Source organism: Aethalodelphis obliquidens, unplaced genomic scaffold (genome assembly GCF_003676395.1).
Source record: "Aethalodelphis obliquidens isolate GAN/ISIS:26980383/991018 unplaced genomic scaffold, ASM367639v1 scaffold28, whole genome shotgun sequence".
NCBI classification, from domain to species: domain Eukaryota; kingdom Metazoa; phylum Chordata; class Mammalia; order Artiodactyla; family Delphinidae; genus Aethalodelphis; species Aethalodelphis obliquidens.
Window position 1 is genome coordinate 14,606,091 of NW_020837972.1, and position 27,718 is coordinate 14,633,808.

A 27,718-nucleotide genomic window follows, 5' to 3' on the forward strand; every position below is an offset into this window, starting at 1 on the left:
ATACAAATGAACTTATTTAGAAAACAGAAACAGACTCACAGACATAGAAAACAAACTTATGGTTACCAAAGGGGAAAGGGCAGGGATAAATTAGGAGTTTGGGATTAGCAGATATAAACTACTACATACAAAATAGATAAACAACAAGGTCCTACTGTATAGCACAGGGGACTATATTCAATATCTTCTAATAAATCAAAATGGAAAAGAATATTTAAAAAAATGTAGCTGAATCAATTTGCTGTACACCAGAAACACAATACTGTAAATCAACTATACTTCAATTTTTTTAAAAAAAGAAAAAGGTCTACAAGAGAAGTAAGTCAAAAAATTCAGCACCTAGCCTGTCAATGCAGGGGACACGGGTTTAAGCCCTGGTCTGGGAAGATCTCACATGCCGCAGAGCAGCTAAGCCTGTGTGCCACAACTATTGAGACTGCGCTCTAGAGCCCACGAGCCACAACTACTGAGCCCGAGTGCCACAACTGCTGAAGCTGCGTGCCTAGAGCTCATGCTCTGCAACAAGAAGCCATGCAGTGAGAAGCCCGTGCACCGCAACGAGGAGTAGCCCCCACTCGCCACAACTAGAGAAAGTCCATGTGCAGCAATGAAGACCCAACGCTGCCAAAAATAAATACATACATACATAAATAAATAAATTTAAAAGAAAAATTCAGCACCTAATTTAGCTGTGATGTATTCTCTAAATATGTCTATTTTGCCATAGATTTATATTTTAAGTTTATAACAGCAGATTAGCCACCGCAGAAAAAAAGATTAGTGAACTTGAAGACATAGCAACAGAAACTATCCAAGATGAAATACACAAAGAAAAAAAAAAAGACGTAAAAAATGAACAGAGCATCAATGAGCTGTGAGACAACTCCAAGGAGCCTGATATACATGTAATCAAAGTCCCTGAAGGAGTGTAGGAGTGAGACAGAAAAAAAATTTGAAGAAATAATGGCCACAAATTTTCCAAAGTCAATGAAAAAATAAATCCATAGATGCAAAAAGTTAAATGAGCCCTAAGCACAGGAAACATGAAGGAAATTAAGCTAAATCACATCATAATCAAACTGCTTAAAACCAGTAACACAGAGAGAAAAAGCTTGGGCTTCCCTGGTGGCGCAGTGGTTGAGAGTCCACCTGCAGATGCAGAGGATATGGGTTCATGCCCTGGAAGATCCCACATGCCGCGGAGCGGCTGGGCCCGTGAGCCATGGCCGCTGGGCCTGCGCGTCCGGAGCCTGTGCTCCGCAACGGGAGAGGCCACAACAGTGAGAGGCCCGCATACCAGAAAAAAAAAAAAAGAAAAAAGAAAAAGCTTAAAACCAGCTAGAGAAAAAAGACAAGTTACTTATAGAGAAACAAAGAGAAGAAAGATTTCTCCCAGTGAGGTTGGAGGGGTTTTGGAGGGGAGTAAGCTAGAAGACAGTGGAGCAACATCTTTAAAGTACTGAAAGGAAAACAAAAACAAAAATCTGTCAACCTAGAATTCTATACCCAGCAAAAATGTCTTTCAAACATGAAGGCGAAATAAAGACCTTTCCAGACACACAAAAGCTGAAAGAATTTGCCACCCACACACCTGTACTATAAGAAATGTTAAAGGAAGTCTTTCAGGCAGAAGATGACAACCAGAGATTTAAATCTACACAAAAGAATGAAGAGGACTGGAAAAATGTAAAACAAAACAAAAATCAGTAATTGCACAGACGGACTTACAGATTCATAAATTAAGAGTTATCACTTAGAATCAACTCAAATAATTAGCCCCTATTTTCATGAACTAATTTAATAGATTATGATTTTTTTCCCCAAAACTGTGTTTTGCCTAATAATGATATGAGAGATTTATTAATTTAATGGGGCAAGAATACAATTTATCCAAATTAGGAACGTGGCTATTTGTATCACTGATGAATCTCATTTGTGAGTATCCTAAAGGAAGAATCCTTAGGTTAGTAAACTCTAGAGCAGGAATGAACACCTTTTTTCTTGTAAGGATCAGATAGTAAATATTTTTGGCTTTGAAGACCACTCAGTCTCTGTCACAACTACTCAACTCTGCCCTCACAGCACAAAACCACCCACAGACAATATGTACACAAATGGGTGTGATTGTGTGTCAATAAAACTTTATTTACAGGAAGCAGACTAAATTTGGCCCACTGGCTATAGCTTGCCAACCTCTACTCTAAATGACTATTTGGTGTGAAATTACTCAGACAGAAACAGGAAGCTGAAGGTGGAGTTAACTTCTTCAAAGCCTAAGCAATGATTATAAAAAAGCTTTCTGGCCTAGACTGAGGGATAGAAGACCTGTTCCACTTTGACTAATAGCAAAGTTTCCAAGTAACACCACACCAGTAGAAACTTGCCTAACTGCCCCACAGTAGCCTGAAATTTCAGTCACTAATATTTCTATTATAATTTACCATCATGAGGCCTTTGGATCACTCTGACACATCAAATGACACTCCTCTTTGAGGGTATAATGTAAGGAACTACTATGGCTTTTGATTTATTATTGACTGAAATATAAACACAAAATGTAGTTGTGACTGTTGTGACTGCTGGAAGTACTGTAACAATCACTGAACTGATCTGAGCTTTAAAATGGCAAGAAACATGTTTTATGTTCCTTTGAAATAAGTTGTAAAACAAATGCACAAAAAGTCACATTATATATAAAGGTAATAAAATATGTAACACAAGCTTTGGATTCTCTCAATGAAATATCTGAGTGTTAATTAGGTGTTAGAAGCTACAGGGAATAAATATTTACCCTCTTAAAAATTACTGAGGACCCCAAAGGGCTTTTGTTTATGTGAGTTATGTCTATCTCTATTAACCACATTAGAAGTTAAAGCAGATTTTTTCAAACATTTATTATTTTTTTAAATAAAAGTATTGCTTTTGCACCATCGGTGCAAATGTTAACACAATGAAAAACACCACATGACAGCTTAGTATTATTATGAAAATAACCTGAACTTGGGGACCCCCCATGGAGCCACAGACACCCCCCACAACTTGAGAACCACTGACCTAGGGGTTGGGTGGCAAGAGGCAGAAGGGACAGGCTGCATCCTGGAAATCAGAGAGGCACTCACTTTGGGGAGTATTTATGTCTTCTTTAATTTTAAGGAAAGTTACAAGAGGAATGAAGAAAAGAGAACTATTATGCAACCTTGATGAGAGAAAATACCTGTAGAACTGTGAAAAGGAAACATGTGTTTAGGTGTCTGACCGCCTTCTGGGATCCACCGTCAGGATCCTAGAACACAGGCTTCCACACATCCACCCCTTTCCCTGGGAAGGCAGGCACCAAGCAACACTGTCACCTTAAGTGACCCAATTTCACATCTCGCCTATCGTGCCGATGGGTTACTAATTCAATACAACAATTGATAGTTATGTAAAAGAGAAAAAGAGAGCGTGCACTGACTAATGATTTTAACAAATCAAAGAGGATGACTCTGGGATCCCACCATCACGCTCTGCTGGGAGAATCCCTTTCTGGAGTGTCTCTAGCTTTTGACTTGATCATTCAGCATTAGTCATTTAACAAAATCAGTAAAAGAACGTGAGGACAGGGACATGAAACGTGTTTGTGGGGCCATGCTGGTGGGCACGAAGCCCACACGGTTCCTCTACCCCGCGGCCCCATTCAGAGCAACGCTCCCATCACGTCGCACATCTGCATGCAATGAAGTGTGCAAGCTCAAATTCTCTTCCACAGAAGAAGGCACTACACGGAGTCTTTTTTTTTTTTTTAAAGATTTTTTGATGTGGACCATTTTTAAAGTCTTTATTGAATTTGTTACAATATTGCTTCTGTTTTATGTTTTGGTTTTTTGGCCCCAAGGCATGCAGGATCTTAGCTCCCCAACCAGAGACTGAACCCACACCCCCTGCGCTGGAAGGCGAAGTCTTAACCACTGGACCGCCAGGGAAGTCTCTACATGGAGTTATAAATTTCAATTCCAGGTGGAAAATTCTCTCTTCCACCAATAAGCACTGAAGCATCTTAAAAGCATGACTTTTTGTTTAAATCTGACTCTCTTGCTGCTGTCCACCTTGACTCAATCTCAGCTTTTAATGGCCAGTGAATTTCAATGCAAATGCAATTGACAGGGTGGGTAAAGGGAGAATGGGAAAAAAGAAAGCCTGAGGAAGACCAACAATGGCAACTGGTGGCCTCTGCCACACTTCTTCAATGGAGAGCTTCCATTAACTGTGCTCCATCAATTTTTGGCCCAGGGGCAGAAGCCAAACAGGGTAACTGCTCCCCTCCCAGGTGAGGAGGTGGCCACCTCTTAGAATTAAAGCAATAATAGCCCATTTGACTATTTCCTTTTCTTGATAAAACAGCCTACTATGAAGCAAACAAGCCTCCTAGGAGATCATTTTAGATCCAGCTGGTTGAATTTGATTGATGCTTACGTTGGCTCTGAACTTGGGCCAGAACAATGAGAGAGGGAGAGTCAGGGTACTGCATCTGTGACCATTTTCTCTCTCTCTCTCTCTCAGAAAATACATTCTTCAGAACAAATTCAACAAAGCCATTCAGGCAACAGCCACCTGTGGTCCATGACCAGATTTATGGGACATAATCAAGAGGAGGGGAGAGGAAAAACCCACAGCCTTCAAACTGAACTGAGGCAAATTGATGTGAGGTTTGGATTCCTGCATGATGGGCTTACGAACAGCTGTTTGACCAAAGGCACTTTCCTGTCATCATTGTGAACAAGCCCTATTTTCCAAGGGATCCTCATCTGTGAGAGTCGTAGAGCCCTAGTTTCCAGACCTAGGGAGGTTTGTTTCTTTCTTTCTTTTTTTTTTTTAAGATGCTCTGAGGCAGTGATCTCATCTGACTAAATTAAGTCGTGACTTGCTGCTGTGCAGGCGTCCAGCAGCCATTAGACACAGCACATTCCAACCAGCAGCAAGACAGGACTGAAAAACTAATTTCCCCACAGATAAACAGCAGCGACACAAGCTCTACTGTATACCCTCCTCCTTCCAAACGGGCAGGGTAAGACGCATGACCACCGCCTCCCTCCCAATTCCAACAGAGTAGAGAGGTAAATGTTTCCTTCTCCTCCACTCCATGGTAAAAGGATTTGAGGGATTACAGGCCAGTCCCCTGGGAAGAAAAAGCTAAAGACACAGCACTAGGCGCACAGTGAGGACTCATTAAGTACAGATTAAATGACTGACGTCTCCTTCTTTCAGAGCTGGGGTGGTTCATGTGGGGGGAAATATTAATATACAAGGCATTAAATATAATAGTGGTTGGATTTTAGGTGTCTCTTTTAGCAGCTAAGAAATGCCATCTGGCTGTCTCTCTCCACATCCACCCCACTCCAGAAAGTGTATACGCCTTCTTGGCGTATATATTCATTTCATTCTTACCTCCATTTTTTTCTTCTATGACTTCTTTTCTCTTAGACTTTTCTTTCTTATTCGATCCTGTTATACTGTTTCGTATCTTTCCAAACTGTTTCCAATCCATTTTTGAAACAGGGCAGAATATAAACAAAGAGACACTAACTATTTTCTCCAAACCAAATACTGGGGGCACATGGCATCATTTAATGAGTGTTTTCATAGAGAAAACATTGGAAACTAAGGTTGCAACCAATATCTGAACTTGGCATAAGTCCTGGATAATCCAGGATGCACAAGCATCTTCTATAAAGGAGTTACTTTGTATCCCCAGAATCCTGGAAGGCCCTGTATCCTGGACTGGTCCATAAAGACCCTGGCACTCTCAGATCATGTTCCCAATTTGGTCCCCAAACACCCAACAGTGGTAGATAACTTCTAAGAAGGAAATTAGTTAAAAAAATATATATTTTTATATATATATGTATATATACATACACACACGTATTAGTTTTAAACAGGGTAAATCATAAGCAACAAAAGTGCATGATCATCTGCAGAAGTAACCCCACTCTAAGAGATGTTTAGAGGTGTTTGCTGATGGAGATGGGGACAGGATCCAAAATGAGTCAGAATGAATAAGATACCCATTTGGTACCTTATTGAAAAAGACTCTGAACATCAGCTGCATTGTGCCCTGCCCACAGAAGGGGGTACCCTGACCAGCAGGCATGAGTGTGCCCGTCCACTTGGCAAGTACAGTATGTTACCATTAGAAATGTATGCACTTGGTTGATACCAGCCATTAAACTCATTCAGCTCTCTGTGCCCAGAGTCCAGGTCCACCAAGCAGCCTTCCAAGAGAAATGGGATTTATAAGTAGATTTCTCTGAAGGGGAAGAATGTGAAGATTATCCTGGTCAACTTGGCGGTTGTATTTCCCTCTGTAAACCTGGTAAATTGGCATTTTTACATGTAAAATTCTGTCAGTTTTGTTAGCCTGGGTCAGTCCGTGTGAGAAGGATCAACTGTGGGAGACTGGCCAACGAAGTCACATTTTGAGACTTGCAGAAAGAACTAAGGTCTAAATCCAGGGGCCGCCCACCAACAATATACCTCCTGAGAACACTCTTCATGTGAGCAAACCAGTCTCTCAGAAAGAGCAGGGAAGCCAGGTCCCTTTTAGAGAAACAATCTCTCATTCATTAGAATCATTTCCATCCAGAACCTACCAAATGCATACTATAAAGACTCGAAACAGAATCTACAGCTTGAAAAAAAAAAAGGAACACAAATGAGGTTAACCAAAACAAAAACAAAAATATGGTAGAAAGACTACTGTAAGATATAAGATTATTATTTTTTTAATGTTTATTGAAAACTAAAGTAGAAGACCCAAGTAAACAGACTTTGGTTAAGCTAAAGTTTAAAATATAGTGATGATTATTTTAAAAAGAGGGAAATGCATAAATAAAGGAGGGACTTTTCAAGATCCTTAGGAAAGCTCAGATATTGCCCAGTTGATCTAGTTTACTAATTCCAAAGAGGAAGCAGCCTACATAAGCCAATTTTCTTCCCATTAAGCATCCCTCTGGTTTATTTTTTCTCTCTTGGCATTTCTGAGGGTGAGCAAATATTCTCAGCTCTACATTCATCCTACCGTGAGCGCCTGGATCTCTTCTTCTGCTTCTGCTGTTGTCTCTTCCAGCTCTGTCTTTGCCTGGCGGAGCTGGCTCTCCAGAGCTGCCCGGGCTGCCTGCAGGGCTGTCAGCTGAGACTCGCGCTCCTGCAGAGAGAGCTGCAGCTCCGTGAGCTGACGCTTGAGCTCCAGTTTCTGCTCTTCATGCTCTAGACTGACCTGAGACAGAGAGAGAGATGCTCGTTGACCTTAACTGAAGAGAAAGCCAAGACGCAACCTGCCATGCAATCTGCATCTTAAATTTGGTCATGGAATCAAATTCTCAGCACTCAACCGAGAAGGAAAAAAAATGCAATAAAACAGCTCTGACTTCGATAAGTCTCAAAAATCAACAGGAGTGAGAACACATAAGAGTATATACAACATATATTATCAGTACAAACCATCCCTTCCTTTCATATATTCGAATGCTTGGGAAAGCTTCTAAAAAAAAAACCACGCAGCAAGAATCCCCTATGAAAATGATGATGGTTGTTCTTATTAGAAAAACGTTTAAAAGTAAACAGATATAAATAACATTGTATTAGTAACAAGGACACCTTTAGAATGGGAGTACAAGTGGAACAACAGACTGAATTCTACTTATTTTAAATATTTCTGCTCTGATTTGTTCTGATTAGGTAACCCAAATGAAGGTCATATTGTGTACTAATCATTCTTCCCTCCATCTGCCCATCTATCCATCTATCTACTCAACCTTTCGTCCATTCAAGAAAAATTTACTTGGGACTTTCCTGGTGGTCCAGTGGGTAAGACTCCACGCTCCCAATACAGGGGGCCCGGGTTTGAATCCCTGGTCGGGGAACTAGATCTCACATGCACGCCGCAACTAAGAATCCATATGCCGCAACTAAGAAGTCCGAATGCTGCAAGTGAAGATCCCGCATGCTGCAACTAAGACCCGGCACAGCCAAAATAAATAAATAAATAAATAATGAATAAATAAATAAGTATTAAAGGTACTCACTATTAACATAAAAAAAAGAAAAATAAAATTTACTTGGCAAATTCTGTGTAAAAGGAAATACGGAGATGAAAAATAGTCTCTGCCTTCAAGTTGGGGAGAAAAATAAAAACCAACCATTGCCATACATTGTGGTCGAGTGCAATGGTCAGGAGATGCAGGGATGTGATGGAAACACAGCAGAGGGGGAGAGGAGGTGACTGGGGATCTCTGTGTTGAAGAATCCAGGAGCCAAACAAGCAGCTAAGAAGGGAAAGAAAATTCCAAGCAGAGGAAGCAAGACGTCCAAGGCATGGAGATGTGGGAGACCTCGGCACATCTGCTGACGTCACCAACACTGACAAGCTGTCCTAGGGACCAGACCCTGCGTCAGACATGGGGATGCCAGGCAAATAAGAGATGCTTGCTGCCCTTGGAGAGCCCACTGAAAGCGAAAGGGTACAAGCTAAACATGAAAGGCCACGGGGACCCAAAGGACATCCCATCCAGCTCCAAGGGGATGGAGAAGGCTCCCTGGAAAAGGTGACACCCAAGTCCCAAAGGCCACAGGCATGAAGAGGAGAAAGACTTTAAAAGATTCAGCCTAGAGAACTGACAGGATGTAGTGGTTAACTCAGAGTGGGACAGAGAACAAAGGACAGAGAGGAGGCAAATGTGACACCTACGTTGCTGGGCATCTGAATTACACAGACAGACCACTGGCCACGACAGGGGACAGGAGAGGAAGGGCCAATCTGAGGAGAAGGGTAAGAAATTCACTCTTGACACGTTGAACGTGAGCTGCAAGGGAGACATCTGAGTGGAGGTGTCCAGTGTCTACTGGGACAACAGGTCAGAAACTCAAGAGACAGGTCTGGGCGGGTCGGCTGGATCTGGGAGCCTTAACAAGTCCACGGCAGCCGAAGCCAAGGCTATGATCTCTCTCTAGTGAGGATGACGAGGAGGACAATGGCTGCGGCGGTGGCGACAACGATGATGTGACAGCAGCAGGTGCAGTACCCATGTACAGCGTGCCAGGCACTGTCTTCACCCATTTCATCTTCCTAACAACCCAACAAGGATGGTATGACTATGATCTCTATTTTACAGACAAGCAAACTGCGGCCCCGAGAGATTCAGGAACTGAGAAGACGTCACACAGCTAAAAAGTGGCAGGGTTAACTACTTACTGTTGGTCTTATTAAAAGGCCAGCAGTCGGAGGAGGCTGCGACTCTGCTAGCATGCCTGAAAACTCCCAAGGCCACTTGGCAAAACCATGAGAGGCCGGTGACATCACTGTCACACTTCAGGAGGAAGTTGGGGAGCAGAATGCTGTCCGATGCAGGAAGAACCAAGGGGCCCTGCGCCACACACGCTGCTGGAAAACTGCTAACACTGCACCCACAGGCTGGGGGGAAGGACGCCCAGGACCCTTGCAGGTGGGTCAAACGCGAGGCTGAGGCCTCTACCCTCAATCTCAATGGCAGCAGGTGGCAAAGAGAAGGCTGACCGCCTGGCTAGATTTAAAGCTAAACTCCAGGAGAAAATATGTGCAAACAAAGTGACTGACAAGGGACTAATCTCCAAAATATACAAACAGCTCATGCAGCTCAACGTCAAAAAAACAATCAACCCAATCAAACAATGGGCAGATGATCTAAACAGACATTTCTTCAAAGATGGCCAAAAAGCACATGAAAAGATGCTCAACATGGCTAATTATTAGAGAAATGCAAATCAAAACTACAGTGAGGGGCTTCCCTGGTGGCGCAGTGGTTGGGAGTCCGCCTGCCGACGCAGGGGACACAGGTTCGTGCCCCGGTCCGGGAGGATCCCACGTGCCGTGGAGGGGCTGGGCCCATGAGCCATGGCCGCTGGGCCTGCACGTCTGGAGCCTGTGCTCCACAACGGGAGAGGCCACAGCAGTGAGAGGCCCACGTACCGCAAAAAAACAAAAACAAAACAAAACAAAAAAACTACAGTGAGGTATCACCTCATACGGGTGAGAATGGCCACCATCAAAAAATCTACAAACAATAACTGCTGGGGAGGGTGTGGAGAAAAGTGAACCCTCCTGCACTGCTGGTGGGAATGTAAATTGGTGCAGCCACTATGGAGAACAGTATGGAGGTTCCTTAAAAAACTAAAAATAGGGCTTCCCGGGTGGCGCAGTGGTTGAGAGTCCGCCTGCCGATGCAGGGGACACGGGTTCCTGCCCCGGTCCGGGAAGATCCCACATGCCGCGGAGCAGCTGGGCCCGTGAGCCGTGGCCGCTGAGCCTGCGCATCCGGAGCCTGTGCTCTGCAATGGGAGAGGTCACAACAGTGAGAGGCCTGTGTACCACAAAAAAAAAAAAAAAAAAAAAAAAAACCTAAAAATAGAGCTACCATGTGATCCAGCAATCCCACTCCTGGGCATATACCTGGAGAAAACCATAATTCGGAAAGACACATGCACCCCAATATTCATTGCGGCACTATTTACAATAGCCAGGACATGGAAGCAACCTAAATGCCCATCGACAGAGGATTGGATAAAGAAGATGTGGTACATATATACAATGGAATATTACTCAGCCACAAAAAAGAACAAAATAATGTCATTTTCAGCAACATGGATAGACCTAGAGATTGTCATACTAGTGAAGTAAGTCAGAGAAAGACAAATATCATATGATATCACTTATATGTGGAATCTAAAAAGAATGGTACAAATGAACTTATTTACAAAACAGAAATAGACTCACAGATGTAGAAAACAAACTTATGGTTACCAGGGAGGGGGAAAGGGGGAGAGGGATAAATTGGGAGATTTGGGACTGACATATACACACTACTATACATAAAATAGATAACTAATAAGGACCTACTATAGAGCACAGGGAACTCTACTCAATACTCTGTAATGACCTGTATGGGAAAAGAATCTAAAAAAAGAGTAGCTATACATGTATGTATAACTCGTTCACTTTGCTGTACAGCAGAAACTAACACAGCATTGTAAATCAACTATACTCCCATAAAAATTTTAAAATAAATAAATAAATAAAGCTAAACTCCAGACTCCCCTGGAGCATATACAGCCCTGAGCCCCTCGGGAAGCATCCTAAATTTCTCCCACCGCCCCTGTGGGGCTGGCTAGACTGACTGGAGAACAAAGCACCACGCCTTCCCTGAACCTTCCCTGGGGCAGGTTAATGCCCAGAGGAGCTACAGCCGCAGGGCAGACACACAAGAGAGACATTTGTGGGAAGGGAAAGCAAAAGACAGCCAGCCAGCGTTCCCACGCTCAGAGGAATCTATCCGAGTTATTTACACTCACACTCCTAAGGCTGACACTACGGGGAAGTGTGGTTAAACTTACTGAAGAGTAAAAATATCGCCTGGATTAGAAAAGTAAAACCGCCGCCTAAGGCTTCTGGATAACCTAGAACAATGGCCCTCAAACTCCGGAAGCATAAGCATCACCAGGGCACTGGTTAAAAATGCAAATCCCTGCTCCTCACCCCCACCCCACCCCGATTCCATTCAAAAAGCTGAGGGAGGAAGCCGCCCAGGAATCTGCATTTCAACACACAGGCCATGTGGTCCTAACAGAGAGGGGTCCACACCTTGACAACTCCTGCCCTTGGGAGAAATGGCCTCATTTTAATACTCCAGTACAAATGAAGACATTCCTAAGCGTCAGAATTCAAGGTTTGGTCCTTAACTAAAGACTGTCTGCTTAATGGTCTTTGCCTTAAGAGAGATCATCTCCGCTTTGAAGAATTCCATCACAAATATTTGAGCCCAGTGTCTCTACGCCCAGCCGGGATGTCCCACTTCCAAGGACCACCCTCCTGAACTCCGGTCCTGCCTCTGCCAGCTAAACCCACCTGCTAGGCTGACAGCCCCCGAGATCAGGGATGAGTCTGTCTTGTCACCACTGTCTATCTGGCTACTAATTAGCACACAGCAGTCATTTGATAAATACAGAGTGAGCCATGTCAAGTCACAGCTTCAGTCAACCTCAAAAGGTTCACAACCAAATGTGTGGTATTTCCCTCCCCAAACCCGGCTGTTCTTCCCAGCGTCCTTATATTGGGTTGGCCAAAAAGTTCATTCGGGTTTTTCCATCTTACGTAAAAACCCAGACGAACTTTTTGGCCAACCCAATACCTCTGAAGCAAATCACCTTCCATCAGACAAACCTAGAGTTTAGATTTCTCTTTTAGTCTCCCACTGTCATGGGGCGGGGCGGGGGGGGGGCGCTCTGTCACTGTCATTAAGCCGTACTATGTGCTAAACTCCGTGCATGGACACAGTCATGTGACCCTCGATGAATCAGGATACAGGAGGAATCACTTTGCCCCCATTTGAAGATGCACCAATTTACGTCATCCTCACGTGACCCCATGATGGAGATATGTTTTCATGGCCGTTTTACAGATGAGGAAACTCAAGCACAGAGGCGGTAGGGTAGCCTGCCCGACCCGAGGTTACCAAACTCCTAAAAAGGGGAAGTGGAATTCTAACGCAGACCCCCATGGCCCTGTCTGTACTCTTCACCACCACACACAATGGCTCTCATGTAAGTACCGATTTGTGCTTGACACTTGGATGACTGGGGGCCCCTGGGTCCTCCAACAAATAGCCTCGGGAGATCACCCCTCACTCTCACCTCCCTCAGCCTGGTCTCCAGCTCCAGCAGACGATTCTTGTCGCTGTGGTCTTGGTGGCTGATTTTTTCCAGCTGCTCCTCCAGCTTCCGGTTCTGGGCCTCCAGTTTCCCAGCCTGTGTCTCCAGGTAAAACTTCTGCTGCCTGAGTTCTGAAATCATTTCTTCCTGGGCCTTCCTGGTGGGGGTGGTGGGAGGAGCCAAGCAAAATCACAGTCTCGTTAGAGGTGAGCATGTCCCCGCAGAAGGACGGGCAGAAGCGGAGCGAGAGGTGCATCTGAGCAAGTGGACCACACTCGTTCCCAGGTTAGCGCCACCCTGACCCGGCCTCGTGTACGTGGCCCCAGCATGGGGACCTGGGGCCTGTTTAGTCCCCACCGCTCAGAGTCCCTCGTCAATGGGATTCAGTATGGTCAAGGGGGATGCAAGAGATACTATCATTTCACTCTTTTGGTAGACCTTTTTATTTTTCCAGTCTGTAGAGGAGAGCAGAAAGGGCCTCCTGAGAGTACAGGAGCACCCTGACGACTCACTAAGACAGGCCCTGGGGAAGAGAGGGCGGTGAGGAGAAAGAATGCTACTCCTTCTACTTCTCTGTTGATCTTGCTCACCTCTTCACCAGGCCGCTCAGAAGCTAGAATGACTCAAAGATCGGACAGCGGCCTACCAAGCTGGTTTAAACTAAGATGGGAATGTTTAAGATCTCTTAAGGAGATTGTAATTCTTTGGGGGAAAAGATTAAGATCAAAGTGCTCCGGGAACACAGGAGAGTCCTTGCCAAACCCCAAAACTCACCCCCAAGGGCCCAACTTCACAACAGCGAAACGGATGGCCCAGTTGGGCACACCCGAGATCATCTCTGGCTAATTGCAGGAGGCGAGTCTGGGGAACGAGGTCTCCAGAAGCAAACTGTAAATTACCTCATTAGAGAGAGCAAAACACTCTGTGATGGGATGGTAACTTGAAGCATGTAAGAAAACGCAGCTCAAAAGAGAGGGCCAGTAGAGTGAGACCACTTCAGAGAGGGCAAAATGACGTAAGTATACGGCGGCTGGGCCCCGCCACAGGAGTCGTTAAATCCACTCCTGCTCCGCCGACAGAAGAACAGAGTTTGTGCCCAGGAGAGAAGACCAAAGCGGAATCAAGCACACAGTTAGAATCTGAACACTTACATGTTCCTCTGGGTAAAGAGACTGCTGTTTGCCGCAAGTTTATTGGCTTCCGACAATTCCACTATCCTCTGTTCCAGGGATCTGATCTTGGAATCCATGGCGTTGATCATCTGAAACACGGGGGATCTTTGGAACCTCACACACAGACGGTAACACCGGAATGAGAGGGAAGTGGGCCACGTAAGTGAGGAAAAGTGTCATGTGAAAGGCAGGCCATCGGACCAGAGACTCAACTAGCCTGTACCCTGAGAAGCGTAGATCTCACTGCTCCAACGATGGCACTCATTTGTTTTATCAAACGGAGACTGCATATCCCCTCACTAGCTAAGGGGCCTGCAGTAAGCACACGCGGGAGGACCTCTTGAGGAACCTGGCATTCCGTGAGTTGACAGGCCTCGTGAAATCCCCGTGTCGTCCACATGCGCCCTGAGCCTGCCACAGCCTCTAAACTTGCATCTGCAAGTTCCTATTTCTCATCACCCACGAGCTTGTCATTCTCTGGGTGATTCCTTCTCACCCAGCCCCTACTGTCCTAGATTCTCTGCATCAAAGCTTCCCCAACTTAATGAATCATAAGAATTGGCCAGGGCAGGAAAGGGGCGGGGGGGTGGGGGTTAAAAATATTACTTCCCAGGACCCTCCTTTAGAGATTCTGTTGTGAAAAGTCTCGGTAGGGTCTGAGATAATAAGTAGATTAACAAGCACAACAGGGGAAACTCTTAAGCTGCAAGTTTCTGAAACATCTGCCTACACAGATTTGAAAGGAAACGAGATGCCTAAGGGAGGCCACAGGCCACCGGGCACTTCGTCGGGGAGGTGGCGGGGGGTTGGTGTGTTGAAAGACAGGGTTCTAGTTGACGCAGGTCAGCGTGAATTCTTAAAGAAGGGCGTGAAGGGCAAAACTGGCCACCCCGAGCCACCACTGCCGCTGCTTTTACGAGAAGGGGTTGCAGAGAGAACTTTCTGTTAGCAGCAGACTCCACGGGATAAAACAGACCAAATGGACTCTTCTCTGGTGGGGGACTCCTGGCGTGGTTCACACACCCTCCCTTGGAAACCGGCTTTGTGATTCTGTCTACCTACCGCCTTCTGCTCGCTGAGAATCTTGCCTTTCTCGTGGGCCTCCTCTTCGTGTCTCTGCATCAGATTCTCCAAAGTCTCCTTGTCGGCTAGGTCTTTCTTTATCTGATTGTCCAACACCTGAGGAAAAACAAAAGGAGAAGTTAGTGTCTGGCAGACTAACCAGAGGCACTGGAGAAACACAGGGAAGGAGGGGAAAAGCAGTGGAGAAGCCACGCTGCCCCAACTCCGGGGCAGAGCGAGGGAGCGGGGGTCTGTCTATCAGCCAGGATGAGATGCAGAAGTATGACCATCAAATGGCAAGTAACCAGAGAACGTGAACTAAGAACTTATTTTTAAATCAGCAGCCAAAATGACCTGAGAGGTATAGCCAAAGGGGAGGTGGACTCCAGAATGAGAGGGAAAAAAAAAGATCTCTCTAGAGATCTTACGATTTGCAGCTATTACCTAGGGGCACTGTTATCGTAGTCAATGCGCCAGTAGTTTTCAGAACACTGCTTGCTCTTAATTTGTACAAAATTAATCTCGTTATCTCCAGGCTGTGTGTGGAGGGATGGAAAGCTGAAGACCGAGGAAGTCTGTGTGACCAAGGCTGACGTTCAGAAACAGCCAGGGACGAGTGGATTCTGCCCACCGATAAAGTAGGTGGGGAGTCAATAGACTGAAGAGACAGCATAAAGGAAAGGGGGAAAAAAAAAAAAGCCTCTTTCCTCCGTTCTTTCCTCTGATCCAGCTGGGGGTGAAAATAAAAAGTCACTGGAAAGAGAAATCTTTCCCAGGGGAAGAGAAATCATGTGTTCTCAGTGCTGAGAATGCCACTGTAAGCACCTACTGTTCCCAAGAGGAAAAAATAAAACAGTAATGGTGTCACCATCCACCAGCTTGATCTAATGTTCTGCGAGGGACACACATAGCCCCACCAGCTGCCAGAACAACTGGTGAAAAAGAGAGGAGAAAAGGAAGGCAACGTCATAACTTGCCAAGCCTTTGACCACGACCCTGTGTTTCTCATCACTGTGGTTCTCTGAATGATGGCGACTGCATCTGATACTGGGAAGAAAGCCCAAAGAATTGGGGTCACAGATGGGGACTGAAATCTGCCTTTCCCACATTATCTATTGTGATGGGTCCTTCGTAGCTCATGGGGACACAGTCCCTGAAAAGAGCCAATGAACAGGGAAGGGGTCCACATGATAAAGAAAGGAAAGAACAGATTTCAAAGAGGGCTTTAAACTAGAACTGATTGATGAAAAAAAGAGAGTGAGAGTTGGCGGAGAAGAATAAGAGGTGGAGGACGGGGTCATGGGAGAAGGGACGAACCTCAAGAGGGTAAGTGGCCTGCTCTCCTGGACGTCAGGGCACGATTCTAAAATTATGAACAAGAAAAGGACAGAATCTGGGGTATGATCACAATTATTACCAAAATGGCCTCACAGGGGACGGAACAGGAACACAAAGCAGGGCAGACTAAAAAGAAATGGCTTCATAAAGATGCCAGGAGGGAAGACAGAAGAAAACAGATCTCTCCCTAACGTTCTCTAGGATCTATAAAGCCAAGTGCTCGCCATCTAGAAGGTAGCAGAGACCACTTAATGTCTAGACCAGGAATGCCCTTTTTTTATGCAGTGCTAAAGCAATGAAGCACATTTTCAGGATGACTCTGCTCAAACTAAGACCTCCACTTTGGCAGTGGTGGATACCAACATAGGTAAGTGTGAGCCACAAGGAACAAGCCTTTCTCAAGGATGTACACATCCCGGCTTTGAGTGGGTTAAACTGACAGGAGGATGAACAAGAAGATGCATGGGAGGGAAGCAAGGAATTTGTTTGAAATGAGAGATTCCACTGTAGACATTTATATCAATTGAAGGTATCGATAGAACATGGCTTTTTGACAGAAAAGTCAACATACTGACCCAAATTACAGAATGAACTTGCAAAGGTTATTTTCATCATGCAAAGATACCAGTGGACTACTGTATACATTCTCATAAATTTCTGAAAGTCAGTTTATCTCAAGGATAAAAGTCTGGACACCAAAAAGGATTGGTAGATAAATGCACTAAAGTAGAGGGCCACACTAAAACACAGTGTGGTCCCTTCTGGGTTATTTTCCTGGTATTTCTTTCAATGAAAAATAACCAAAAGTAGCACGAGGGGTAAAAGAAAGAAAGTGTCAGGGTAGTGATGGTGAAGATGCTGTGTGAGCACGTACATGTGTGGTTCTCCAGAAAAGGAACAGCCAACTCTTTGAGAATACCAACCAAATCAATAACATGATCATCACAAAAATTAAAAGCCTCCTTCACTGTCTGACTTGGAAGGGAAAGAGACAATATTTGAGATGGTAATGAACAATGTCTGATTCTCAAGAACGTAAGAATTAGTTAAAGGCTCAGTCCAAAATCATAATGAAAATGTGATGTGATTTCAAAAGGAAATAGATAGGCTGGCAGTCATTTCTGATCACTGAACTTATTAATAATAACTGAATTGAAATAATAATTTCAGTAAGTAAAATAATAATTGAATTTATTATTTTATATGATAGGCTGGACTATTTAGGCCAGTTCTTCTAGGAACAATGATTTAAAATGCTAGATAGAATATGGAAAACATTTTCCAAAAGCACCTAAATGTTGGCAAGAGAGTAAGAAATTACAGACTAAAATCTAAGTGAAAGCAAAAACCCAGCTATTTTGAACTTGAGGCATTTGCTGAACCAGATAAACTTGAGCTTCATTTTTAATTGCCTCAAAGGGTAAGAAGACAAAGAAGTCAAAGCCCAGAGCCACCCACAAGGTGGGCACACATTTTCATTCAAGGCCTCAAAGAATTCTCATTATTAATTTTCCAAGGAAAACGAGCAGCTGACCAGGCACACGAAAAAGAGAGACACCATGGAAAAGAGCCAAGAGAAACAACAGAGTAGAAACAGACCTTCAGATATTGGAATCATCAGATACAGATCATAAAACAACTATGCTGATGCGTTTAAAGAAGCAGAAGATAAGCTTCAAATCAATGCAGCAAATAGAAAGTTATTGACTTAAATAATCTAGTAAACTTGGGGAAGAACCAAACAGAATGTCAAGAAACAAATAGAAACAATAACTGAAATTTAAAACTCAATGGATGGGGACTTCCCTGGTGGCACAGTGGTTAAGAATCCACCTGCCAATGCAGGAGACACGGGTTTGGGCCCTGGTCTGGCAAGATCTCACATGTCACGGAGCAACTAAGCCCGTGCACCACAACTACTGAGCCTGTACTCTAGAGCCTGCAAGCCACAACTACTGAAGCCCATGTGCCTAGAGCCTGTGCTCCACAACAAGAGAAGCCACTGCAATGAGAAGCCCGCTCGCCACAACTTGAGAGAAGCCCATGCACAGCAACAAAGACCCAACACAGCCAAAAATTAATTAATTAATTTTAAAATACCTCAATGGATGGGTTTAACAGCAAATTAGACAGGTAAGGATTAGTACACTGGAAAATCAGTTAGAGCTTAACCAGAATGTAGCACCAAAAGACAAGGAAATGGAAAATACAAAAAAAAAAAAAAGATAGATTGGTGGTAATCTAACACGTCTAATCAAATTCTCACAAGGGAATTAAAGAGAGAAGGGGAAGAGACAATACTTGAGATATAACAACCAATAACTTTACAGAATTGATTTTTTAAAATATATACATATGTTCCAAAGTCCAGTATATCTCAAGGAGGATAAACAAAAATAACTCCACATCTAGACACATCACAGTAGAACTTCAGAAAATTAAAGATAAAACAAAGTTTTAAAAGAAAAAAGACTGCTTTTAAAGAAAGCAACTGTTAGACTGACAGCTGACCGTCAACTGCAATAATAAAAGCCAAACGTCAATGGAATGATATCTTCAAAAAGTATTAAAAGCAATAACTGCCAACCTAGAATTCTATCCCCAGTCAAAACATCTTTCAAGAACAAGGATGAAATAGAGACATTTTCAGACACACAAAACAGAGAGCCTGGCACCAGCAGACCTTCACTAAAGAAAGTCCTCAAGGATATACTTTATAAAAAAAGGAAAAGAATTCCAGGTCTAAGATGCAAGAAGGAAATTAAAAGCAAGGAGATGGTGAATCTCTCTAAATCTAAATTATCATGGACTCAGTGACAGTGGATCAAAAAACATTTTAAAGATGGAATTGAGACACATGATGATCAAATTTTCTTAAATAATAAACTATTTTTGAACTTCTGATATCCAATCCGCCCCAAGGATAACACCCCAAGACCTCCCACCATGGCCTGAGGACAGCATTTACCACGGAGAGTCCTCTGTTCTAGCAAGAAGTGGCCCGAAGTGCCTGGGAAGAGAAAGGAACTACATGGTGCTATAGGAGGAAGGGCAGGGAAGACTGTAAAGTGTCTTTACTTTAATTTTTTCCTCGTAGTGCTGTTCTTTCTGTTTCAGGTGCACCTCCAGGTGCTGGGCTGAGACCTGGGCTTCTCGGTGCTTCTCCTCCAGTTCCTGGACACAAAAGAACAGACGGTCAGGTGTGCGAGGGAAGGACGGAGCCGATGCATGTTAGACGTTCACAGGAGACACCACTTTGGCACAGGCACCAAAGGCAACAGGCACCTGTTTCTTCGTGACTAGCCCTTAAGGCTCTTGGGAGAGGAAACCACCACCACGCCCTGGCCCTGGGTTTTCCAGCTCCGAGTATTCACACACATAAGCACATGGCTGGTGGGCTGGGACCAGAAATCTGTCAGTGCGACAGGTCAAACAAAGGCAGCTCTTCATCTCTGCCTAGAGAAGTGAGAGTGACGAGGCAACACAACTTGAAAATTCAGTACCGCACAAAGCCCCTGACCACTGTCTTGACGGCCTTAAATGAGGAAAGTAATGTCAATTTAAGTTTTAAGTTAATTTATTATGAGGATAAAAAAAATTTTTGTATTTTCCTCATTAACAAAATGATTGCTCAGGAACCCTAGTGAAGAAGGAAAACTAATATAACAATTCAAACACTTTCAGTTTTGAATGATTATTTTAACTGACTGGTAATATGGAGCATGTGAATATCTGGAGGTGTTCATATGATATCATGTTTATATGAAGTTTACATGATATAATGCTAATGGGAACAAGGCAGAACATAAAATTCACTAAAAATGACATAAACGTGTACACATACATTGAAGATAGGAAGAGAACGTGGAGTAATAATAAATAGCTCAAATGTAATGTCCTTTTCATTCTTTTATCAAGATTTCTGCTTTCAAACAAAATTGTAGTTCATTTGGAAATTATACCAATTCATTTGCCAACGTATTATAAACTGATCGTATAAAAGGCAGCATTCAACTCACCAAAACATTCTCTAAATGAAGCTATCTGCGTTTACATTAATTCTTATGAATCTGGACCCATTAGTTAATTACTAATATCAAAAGTCATTACTCCAAGTTTTCATCTCTTCATACTATCTTGAAATTTTCCTTTGAAATGGAAATAATTATGAGAATTTTGAAGAACGAGGAAATTATACAGGATATGCCCATAAAATGGAGAAAAGAATAATTTTAGATTCACACACACATGAAATGTTACTGATTAAGCTTTTGAAATTCTAAAGTCTGCAAGCATTTGACTTTGCTTTGGGGGCCAGTAAAGTATTCAATGTTAAGACCAGGTGCACAAGATCTACTGCAAGCTAACAGATGTTATCTTGAAAAGTTGAATGTAAACAGGATTTTTAGTAATAAAAACATACTTTCAGGGCTTTATGTATATTAAAGGGTCCCTGACAATGAGGTCTTTTATTAAAGCAAAAGACTCTGCTAGAATGAGAACCCCAATTAGCTGTTTTGAAAGTTCTTATCAGAATAGCAAATATTTTAATGCAAATGATATTTGGGATGTGTTTCCAAGCATCATCATTATGTAACAGTACTAAGGATCCCTCTTTGCCCACATCCCAGATACTTCACAACCTAAGCACCAGGTTCTTGAGCAAAAGGCACCTTCCGATAAATGAAGTCACAGCCACAAAGGTACTCGGACAGGTGGCAAGATACACTTGGAAAAAGAAATCTGCCTACTTTTTCTTTATTTTAGAAATCACTTGATAATCGTCTTGTCTTAGTTTCAGTCCTCCTAAGATAGCACAGGAATGGAAATCAATCTGAAAACAGGTCAAAAACTCAGATACCTGAGACTGACAACCTTAAGACCAAATTTCCGGTCTACTTATGCATGGGAGTTTACAACATATAATCCAGGAATGCAGAACTCTACACTCCCACATTTTAATTGGCAAGTGAACCTTGGAAAAGCAGACATTCTAAAACCTGACTTCTTGACAGTTTGGCATTTTTTGTTGTTGTTGTCATTTTTTAAAACGTTATCTTCTTCTCTACATGTGTTGGATCAGATTCTTCAGTCCTGTTACGCAAACAGTACTGTTTGCTGCTCTATTCCCAGCTCCTAGAACAGTGCCTGGCACATAGTAGAAGCTCATTAAATATTTGTTGAATGAATGAATGAACACATCACCATTAAACAGAGAAACACTTTGCAACCACAAGACTTAACCACGTCGTTTGCACCAAGCAAGGGGGTAGCAGTGGTGGAATCTCAGTGGGAATTCATTTGACTCACAGTAAAATTCACACATTTGACAATCGCCAAGAGATACTTGGATGATGGAACAAGAGAACAGAAAGGATAGACTGACAATCACATTTGCCTTTGTGTGTAGACATTATCTATAAAGACTGTGTGTCAGAGCAAAACAATTTAACCGGTTTCTCTTTTCACCTGTGCGTTCAAGAGTGCCCACACGACTCACGAATATAGACAAACAGAAATGTAACGTTTTGAAGGGTTGGGTTTTCTTTTTTTTTTTTTTTTTTTGGTATTAAGTATATAGGCCTATAAGTCGGTCATTCTTGAGTTCATATAGTTGCTGGTGACTCGTTTCCCAGAAGTGACGCAGAGGGAGAGACAGAGAGAGGGAGGTGGAAAGCACCCCGCTCACCACCTTGTCTCTTTCTGGTGCAGAAGAATGCCCGACTACTCCAGAGTCAGTCCTCGGGGCAGGGAGGAAAGGGCTACAAACAGGCTCCCCAAAGTGGCATCAAATTCTTGGTTTGGGGACTGAAATCCAAGGAGAGTCCTTTAAAGGTTCACCTGCCTTTCACCCTGGCAAGAGCAAAACTTTGACACGTCGGCAAGCACCACCCAAGCCTTCCTTGATTAAGTTAATTTGGTCGTCAGAGCCGAAAACAAAATCATCGTGGTTACAAACCTAAAAAACGATATGCTACCTCTAAGGAAAGTGAAAATAATAATAATATTACGCACCAACTGGAGCAGAGAAAGTGAGTGGGTGAACACGGATCTATGACAAATGCTACTCCGAAAAAATCTGCGTGACTAATTTCTTTCCTCTGCAAAACCAAGAATCTGGGTGTCGGTCTTAAAGCCCTGAATCCCTACACCTTTTTCAAACGGGCATTTGCAACTTTAACGGCCATACAAAACTCTGCTGATAGAAGTACGTAAATGCTCCTGTAAAAATGTATCGGAAATGACAGCGTGTGCACGTTCACGTTTTCAAAAGTCAGGCAGTAGCAAACAGAGCAAAAAAAAATCATACTGATGGATCTGTTACCATTGCTGAAATGTCCAGCCTGTGGTTACTCGTGCTAGTCTCTGACGTGGCGTCCGCTAAAACCACTTCCTCTTAATTCACCTGCCTGGCGATAACCTCCCCTGTGACGGTGGTTGATTCTTCTGTTGACCCCCTTCCCTCTACAACCTCTAACCTGTTATCTTTGAACTTGTCAACTTTGGTTCCTGCTCACCAGAATTTTATCAGCCATCTGCTGGATCTGTTGGGACTTTGTCTGGATGTCATCCTTCAGTCTGTTTTCTCTACGCTCCATGGTCTCTAGCCTCTTTACCTTGTTCTCCAGAGAGTGGCGGCGTTCCTGTAGATCGTGAATCAATCAGAGAGTTTTAATGGGGTAACCGCTACGGGCACGACGCCTGCGCCGAGGGAGGGGGCCCTCGGGAAGCGTACGCTCGATGCGGGAAGAGAAGTCTCAGGCACCCGAAGCCACGGTGAGGAAAACACAGTTCTGTGATCCGAGGAGTACTTGCTTGTGCAGGTTACAAGAGTGCATTCATTCATTCAAATATTTACCAAGCACCTACTATCTGCAAAGTACCACGCTAGGCATCGTGGAAAATACCGAGAGGAAGCTGACAGAATGCCTGCCCTTGGAAGAGGTAAGATAAACACAAATAAACACGATATGGGTTAAGAGGGCCAGGGCCATGAAGCAAACAGGTACAGAGGGCTGTGGGAGGGTGCAGGCCGGAGGGAGGGCTTTGAACTGAGCAGGTGAGGGGATGTGGACGCTGTGGAGAGGGTCGGGATGTGGGAGGCTGGAGGGGAGAGGGCCAGAGGGGAGTGGGGAAGGCCTTTCAAAAAAAGGCGCAGCAGGGCTTCCCCGGTGGCGCAGTGGTTGAGAGTCCGCCTGCCGATGCAGGGGGCGCGGGTTCGTGCCCCGGTCCAGGAGGATCCCACGTGCCGCGGGGCGGCTGGGCCCATGAGCCATGGCCGCTGAGCCTGCACATCGGGAGCCTGTGCTCTGCGACGGGAGAGGCCACGGCGGTGAGAGGCCCGTGTACCGAAAAAAAAGGTGCAGCAGCAGCAGTGCGGAGGTGGCCGAGAGCCAGCGTAGGCCCCAGGTGGAGTGTAGAGGGGCTACTGCAAAAGGTGTAATAGCGGAGGAGCTGGAGAAAACGGGAAAGGGGAGCATGTGTGGGGCAAAGGGCTGAGAGTCTCATGCACTTAAGATGTAGGGAAGCCCTGAAAGGTTTGGGATGGGGCAAGGGGTGCTGATGAGCCTGGAGTCTGAGGTCCACGAGTCTGACCCTGTTTGAGCTAGATGGGAGGAAGGTGAGCCTGGAAGCAGAAAGCCGAGAAATTACTACATTCACCCAGCGAAGAGGAAGAGGGCCTACACTGTGGGGAGGCCTTCAGAAATGGCCAGCAGAGGGTGGACGGTGGAGACAGTGTGGGTGTATTTACAGGGCTGAGGGACTCTCGGAATGGCAGGATCCAGGGAGAAGCAGCAGATGATGTCAAGGTGTCAAGCCTGGGGTGACCAGATGGATGAATGGGGGCCCTGACCGGTGCGAGGAAGACTGAGAAGGCAACCCAGCTTGTCGGGGAAGATACTGAGTTCATTCTAGATCAGAGGCACTGTTCAGACACCCAGTCAAGATATCAGGGGAGCAGTGGGAAATACTTCCTGGATCGTGGGTGAGGCTGGCCCCAAAGAGACGTAGGCAAGTAGGTTCAACGCCAGCACTGTGACAGAGAAGCAGAAGGCCCAGGACAGGGGGGTGGTTAAATCAACTATGACACATCCGTTCCATGGACCCATCAACCAGGCGTCAGGGGAGGTGGAGGGCGGCAAAGGGGAAACGTCCCTTTTTATTCTATATTCTTCAGTTCTATGTTTTTCACAATGAGAAAACACTCGTGTGTTTCCTGTATAATTATATAATTGGTTTCAACAACAACAACAACAAAGAATTGGACAGAGAGAAGAGGCCCAAAAATGTAGATCTGGGAGTTATCAACACACACAGGTCACAGCTGAAGCCTCGAAAATTAATGTATTATTAACACCGTTGGGGAGAAGGTGAGGAAAAGCAAGGGTACAGAGGGAAGAAAAAGGAACCCTCAGGGACGGCATCACAGTTCATCTACATAAACGTGAATCCTCCCACACGGGCGAACGGGTCAGAGGAAAACAAATAGGAAGGAAAGGTTTTATCAAAACATCTTTCTACTCAGAGCTGCTGTGACAAATCCTTCTCCCCTTTGGGGAAAATGGTCCCAAACCTCTCGGGTTTCAAAGGGACTGGCGGACGGGACAGTGGTTTGGATGAACAGAGGGTGGTCCCGAGGTTTCTTCCCCTGCACAGCCAGAGGCCAGGCACCTCGGGAGCCGGGAGCTGGAGGTCCCCTGCTCACCTCGGCTTCCACCAGCTTCTTCTTGATGCCTTCGGAAGAGTCCTCGCGGTTGTGCAGCTTCTCCAGCTCGCGCTCAGCCCGCTCCTTCGCCTGGCGGATGTTCTGCAGAAGCTCAGTGGCCTCCGTGCTGGCTTTCACGGCCTGAAAGGAGAAGGAACAGGGGAGAGATGGCCCAATTTATCCACGGAAAAAGATGGGGACCATCTCCTAAACAGGAAAAAAAATCGGGTCACACTGAATGGATATTTTTATCCATTTTTCAAAACATATAAACGTTTCATTTTATTCTGTGTTTCGCCTGTCCTAAGGTGCACTTATATATATTTTTTTAACATCGCTGAATTTGGAATGCATCTACGCTTAAAATTGATGGTGTTTTTTTCTTTCTTGGGGTACAGAAGATAATGGGGTATCGGACAATCATTAGCATCTTAGATTCAATGTAACATAATAAATGCAAACAAAAAGGTCTCGGGTTCATCTGCCCAGGTATTAATGTATTTACCCCGGACTGTTAATTGTCTCCCTATTTAATCATCTCATTTGCTGATTTTCCTAAGGGGAATCTGTACTACTTTTACAAGAAAACAAGATAAAAACTATAAACTTTTTTTTCTCAAATAAATACCTATCAAAGGGCATAACCACCACACTGTTCGTGGTGACTCGCAAATTCATGTTTAAAGAAAAAATAGCGAACCCTTTTGAAGTTAATTTTTATTTGGGTCTTAACTATACTGCAGCTCTTCCAGCATCACAGTAAAGATCTGAGTGTAAGAAACCAACAACTTCACACTCATTTGCTTTATAGTTTTAAAACGTGAAAATGGCAAGGGAACTCCAACTTCGAGACCAGCACTGTCCAACGTGGGAGCTGCTCCCCACATGTGCCCGGTGAGCACCTGAAACGTGGTTGCTGTGACTGGGAAATTAATTTTTAATTTTACTTAAGTTTAATTCATTTAAAAACTGAAGCAGTGTACTTTTTTTGTTGTTGTTGTTGCGGTATGCGGGCCTCTCACTGTTGTGGCCTCTCCCGTTGCGGAGCACAGGCTCCGGACGCGCAGGCTCAGCGGCCATGGCTCACGGGCCCAGCTGCTCCGCAGCATGCGGGATTTTCCCGGACTGGGGCACGAACCTGCGTCCCCTGCATCGGCAGGCGGACTCTCAACCACTGCACCACCAGGGAAGCCCAGTGTACATGTTTTAATATCACTACATGCTGCAATATTTTGTATATAATGGATTAAGGAAACTATATCATTCAGAGGATTTTCCCTTTTTTAATGTGGCTACTAGAAAACTTAAAATTACATCTGAGGCTGACATGTGTGGGTTGCTTCCCACTTCTACTGGAGAGCAGAGTTCTAGGAGATATGAATCCTCACACAAATTTCTAGCTGAAAGGCTTTCAGTAGTGAGCTCAAGAATAAGTAGGAAGGGGACAGATGAATGGATGCAGAAAATGTAGAATATCCAGGCCATGGAATACTATTCAGCCTCTGAAAAGGAGATCCTGTCACATGCTGTAACATGGATGAACCTCAAAGACATTGTGCTGAGCAAAATGAGCCAGCCACAAAGGACAAATACTGTATGATTCCATCCACAGGAAGCACCTAAAGCAGTCAAAATCATACAAGCAAAGTAGATTGGCAGATGCAAACTGTGATATATAGGATGGATAAACAAGGTCCTACTGTATAACACAGGGAACTATATTCAATATCCTGTGATAAAACATAATGGAAAAGAATATGGAAAAGAATGTATATATATGTATAACTGAGTCACTTTGCTGTACAGCAGAAAGTAACATGCACTGTAAGTCAACTACACTTCAATAAAATAAATAGAATGAAAAGGAAGGAAGGGGGGAGGGGAAGAGGGAGAGAGAGAGAGGAAGGAGGGAAGGAGGGAGGGAGGGAGGGAGGGAGGGAAGGAAGGAAGGAGGGAGGGAGGGAGGGAGGGAGGGAAGGAAGAAGAAAGGTGGTTACAAAGGGTGGGGGTGGGGAGATTAGCATTTGGCAGGTAGAGAGCTTAAGTTTTGTGAGATGACAAAGTTCTCAAGATCTATCTCACAATGTGAATATATCTGACACTAAGGAACTGGACACTCAAAACAAGACAGTAAATGTAGTATGTTTTTAATAACACAATTTAATGTTATATGTTTTTAATAACACAAAAAGAAGGAACTCTGAGGCTTCCCTGGTGGCGCAGTGCTTGGGAATCTGCCTGCTAATGCAGGGGACACGGGTTCGAGCCCTGGTCTGGGAGGATCCCACATGCCGCGGAGCAACTAGGCCCGTGAGCCACAAGTACTGAGCCTGCGCGTCTGGAGCCTGTGCTCCGCAACAAGAGAGGCCGCGATAGTGAGAGGCCCGCGCACCGTGATGAAGAGTGGCCCCCGCTCGCCGCAACTAGAGAAAGCCCTCGCAAGGAAACGAAGACCCAACACAGCAAAAATAAATAAATAAATTACTAAACTCCTACCCCCAACATCTTAAAAAAAAAATAAAAGGAACTCTTTTAAACACATTCACAAACGTTCTTGACATGAAAGGCCACATTCATCCTGGCCCTTTCTTTAGCATTTCCCGTGTTCACCTAAAGGAAGGGCCCTTTGCACACACTGTGCCCAATGCGGTAAACCAAACCCACATCCATCCCCAATCACCTGAGGACTACTGGTCCCTCCAGGTTCCCAATGCACAGGAAG

The 27,718-nt window shown here is 44.4% G+C and overlaps 1 protein-coding gene across 8 annotated transcripts in view; it reads right to left on the reverse strand.

Annotated features, from left to right (window-relative positions):
- Positions 1-27,718, reverse strand: part of CIT (citron rho-interacting serine/threonine kinase) — a 169,994-nt gene that overhangs the window by 44,086 nt on the left and 98,190 nt on the right. For 6 of the 8 annotated variants that reach the window (XM_027124737.1, XM_027124735.1, XM_027124734.1 and 3 more), the window contains 7 exons: positions 24,997-25,137; positions 22,808-22,933; positions 19,368-19,463; positions 14,952-15,068; positions 13,869-13,978; positions 12,700-12,874; positions 7,058-7,255 (listed from right to left, as the gene is read on the reverse strand). In XM_027124737.1, coding sequence (XP_026980538.1) covers positions 7,058-7,255; positions 12,700-12,874; positions 13,869-13,978; positions 14,952-15,068; positions 19,368-19,463; positions 22,808-22,933; positions 24,997-25,137 — 963 coding nt within the window. The remainder of the gene's footprint in view (positions 1-7,057; positions 7,256-12,699; positions 12,875-13,868; positions 13,979-14,951; positions 15,069-19,367; positions 19,464-22,807; positions 22,934-24,996; positions 25,138-27,718) is intronic. The other 2 variants (XM_027124739.1, XM_027124738.1) reach the window with 1 other exon arrangement.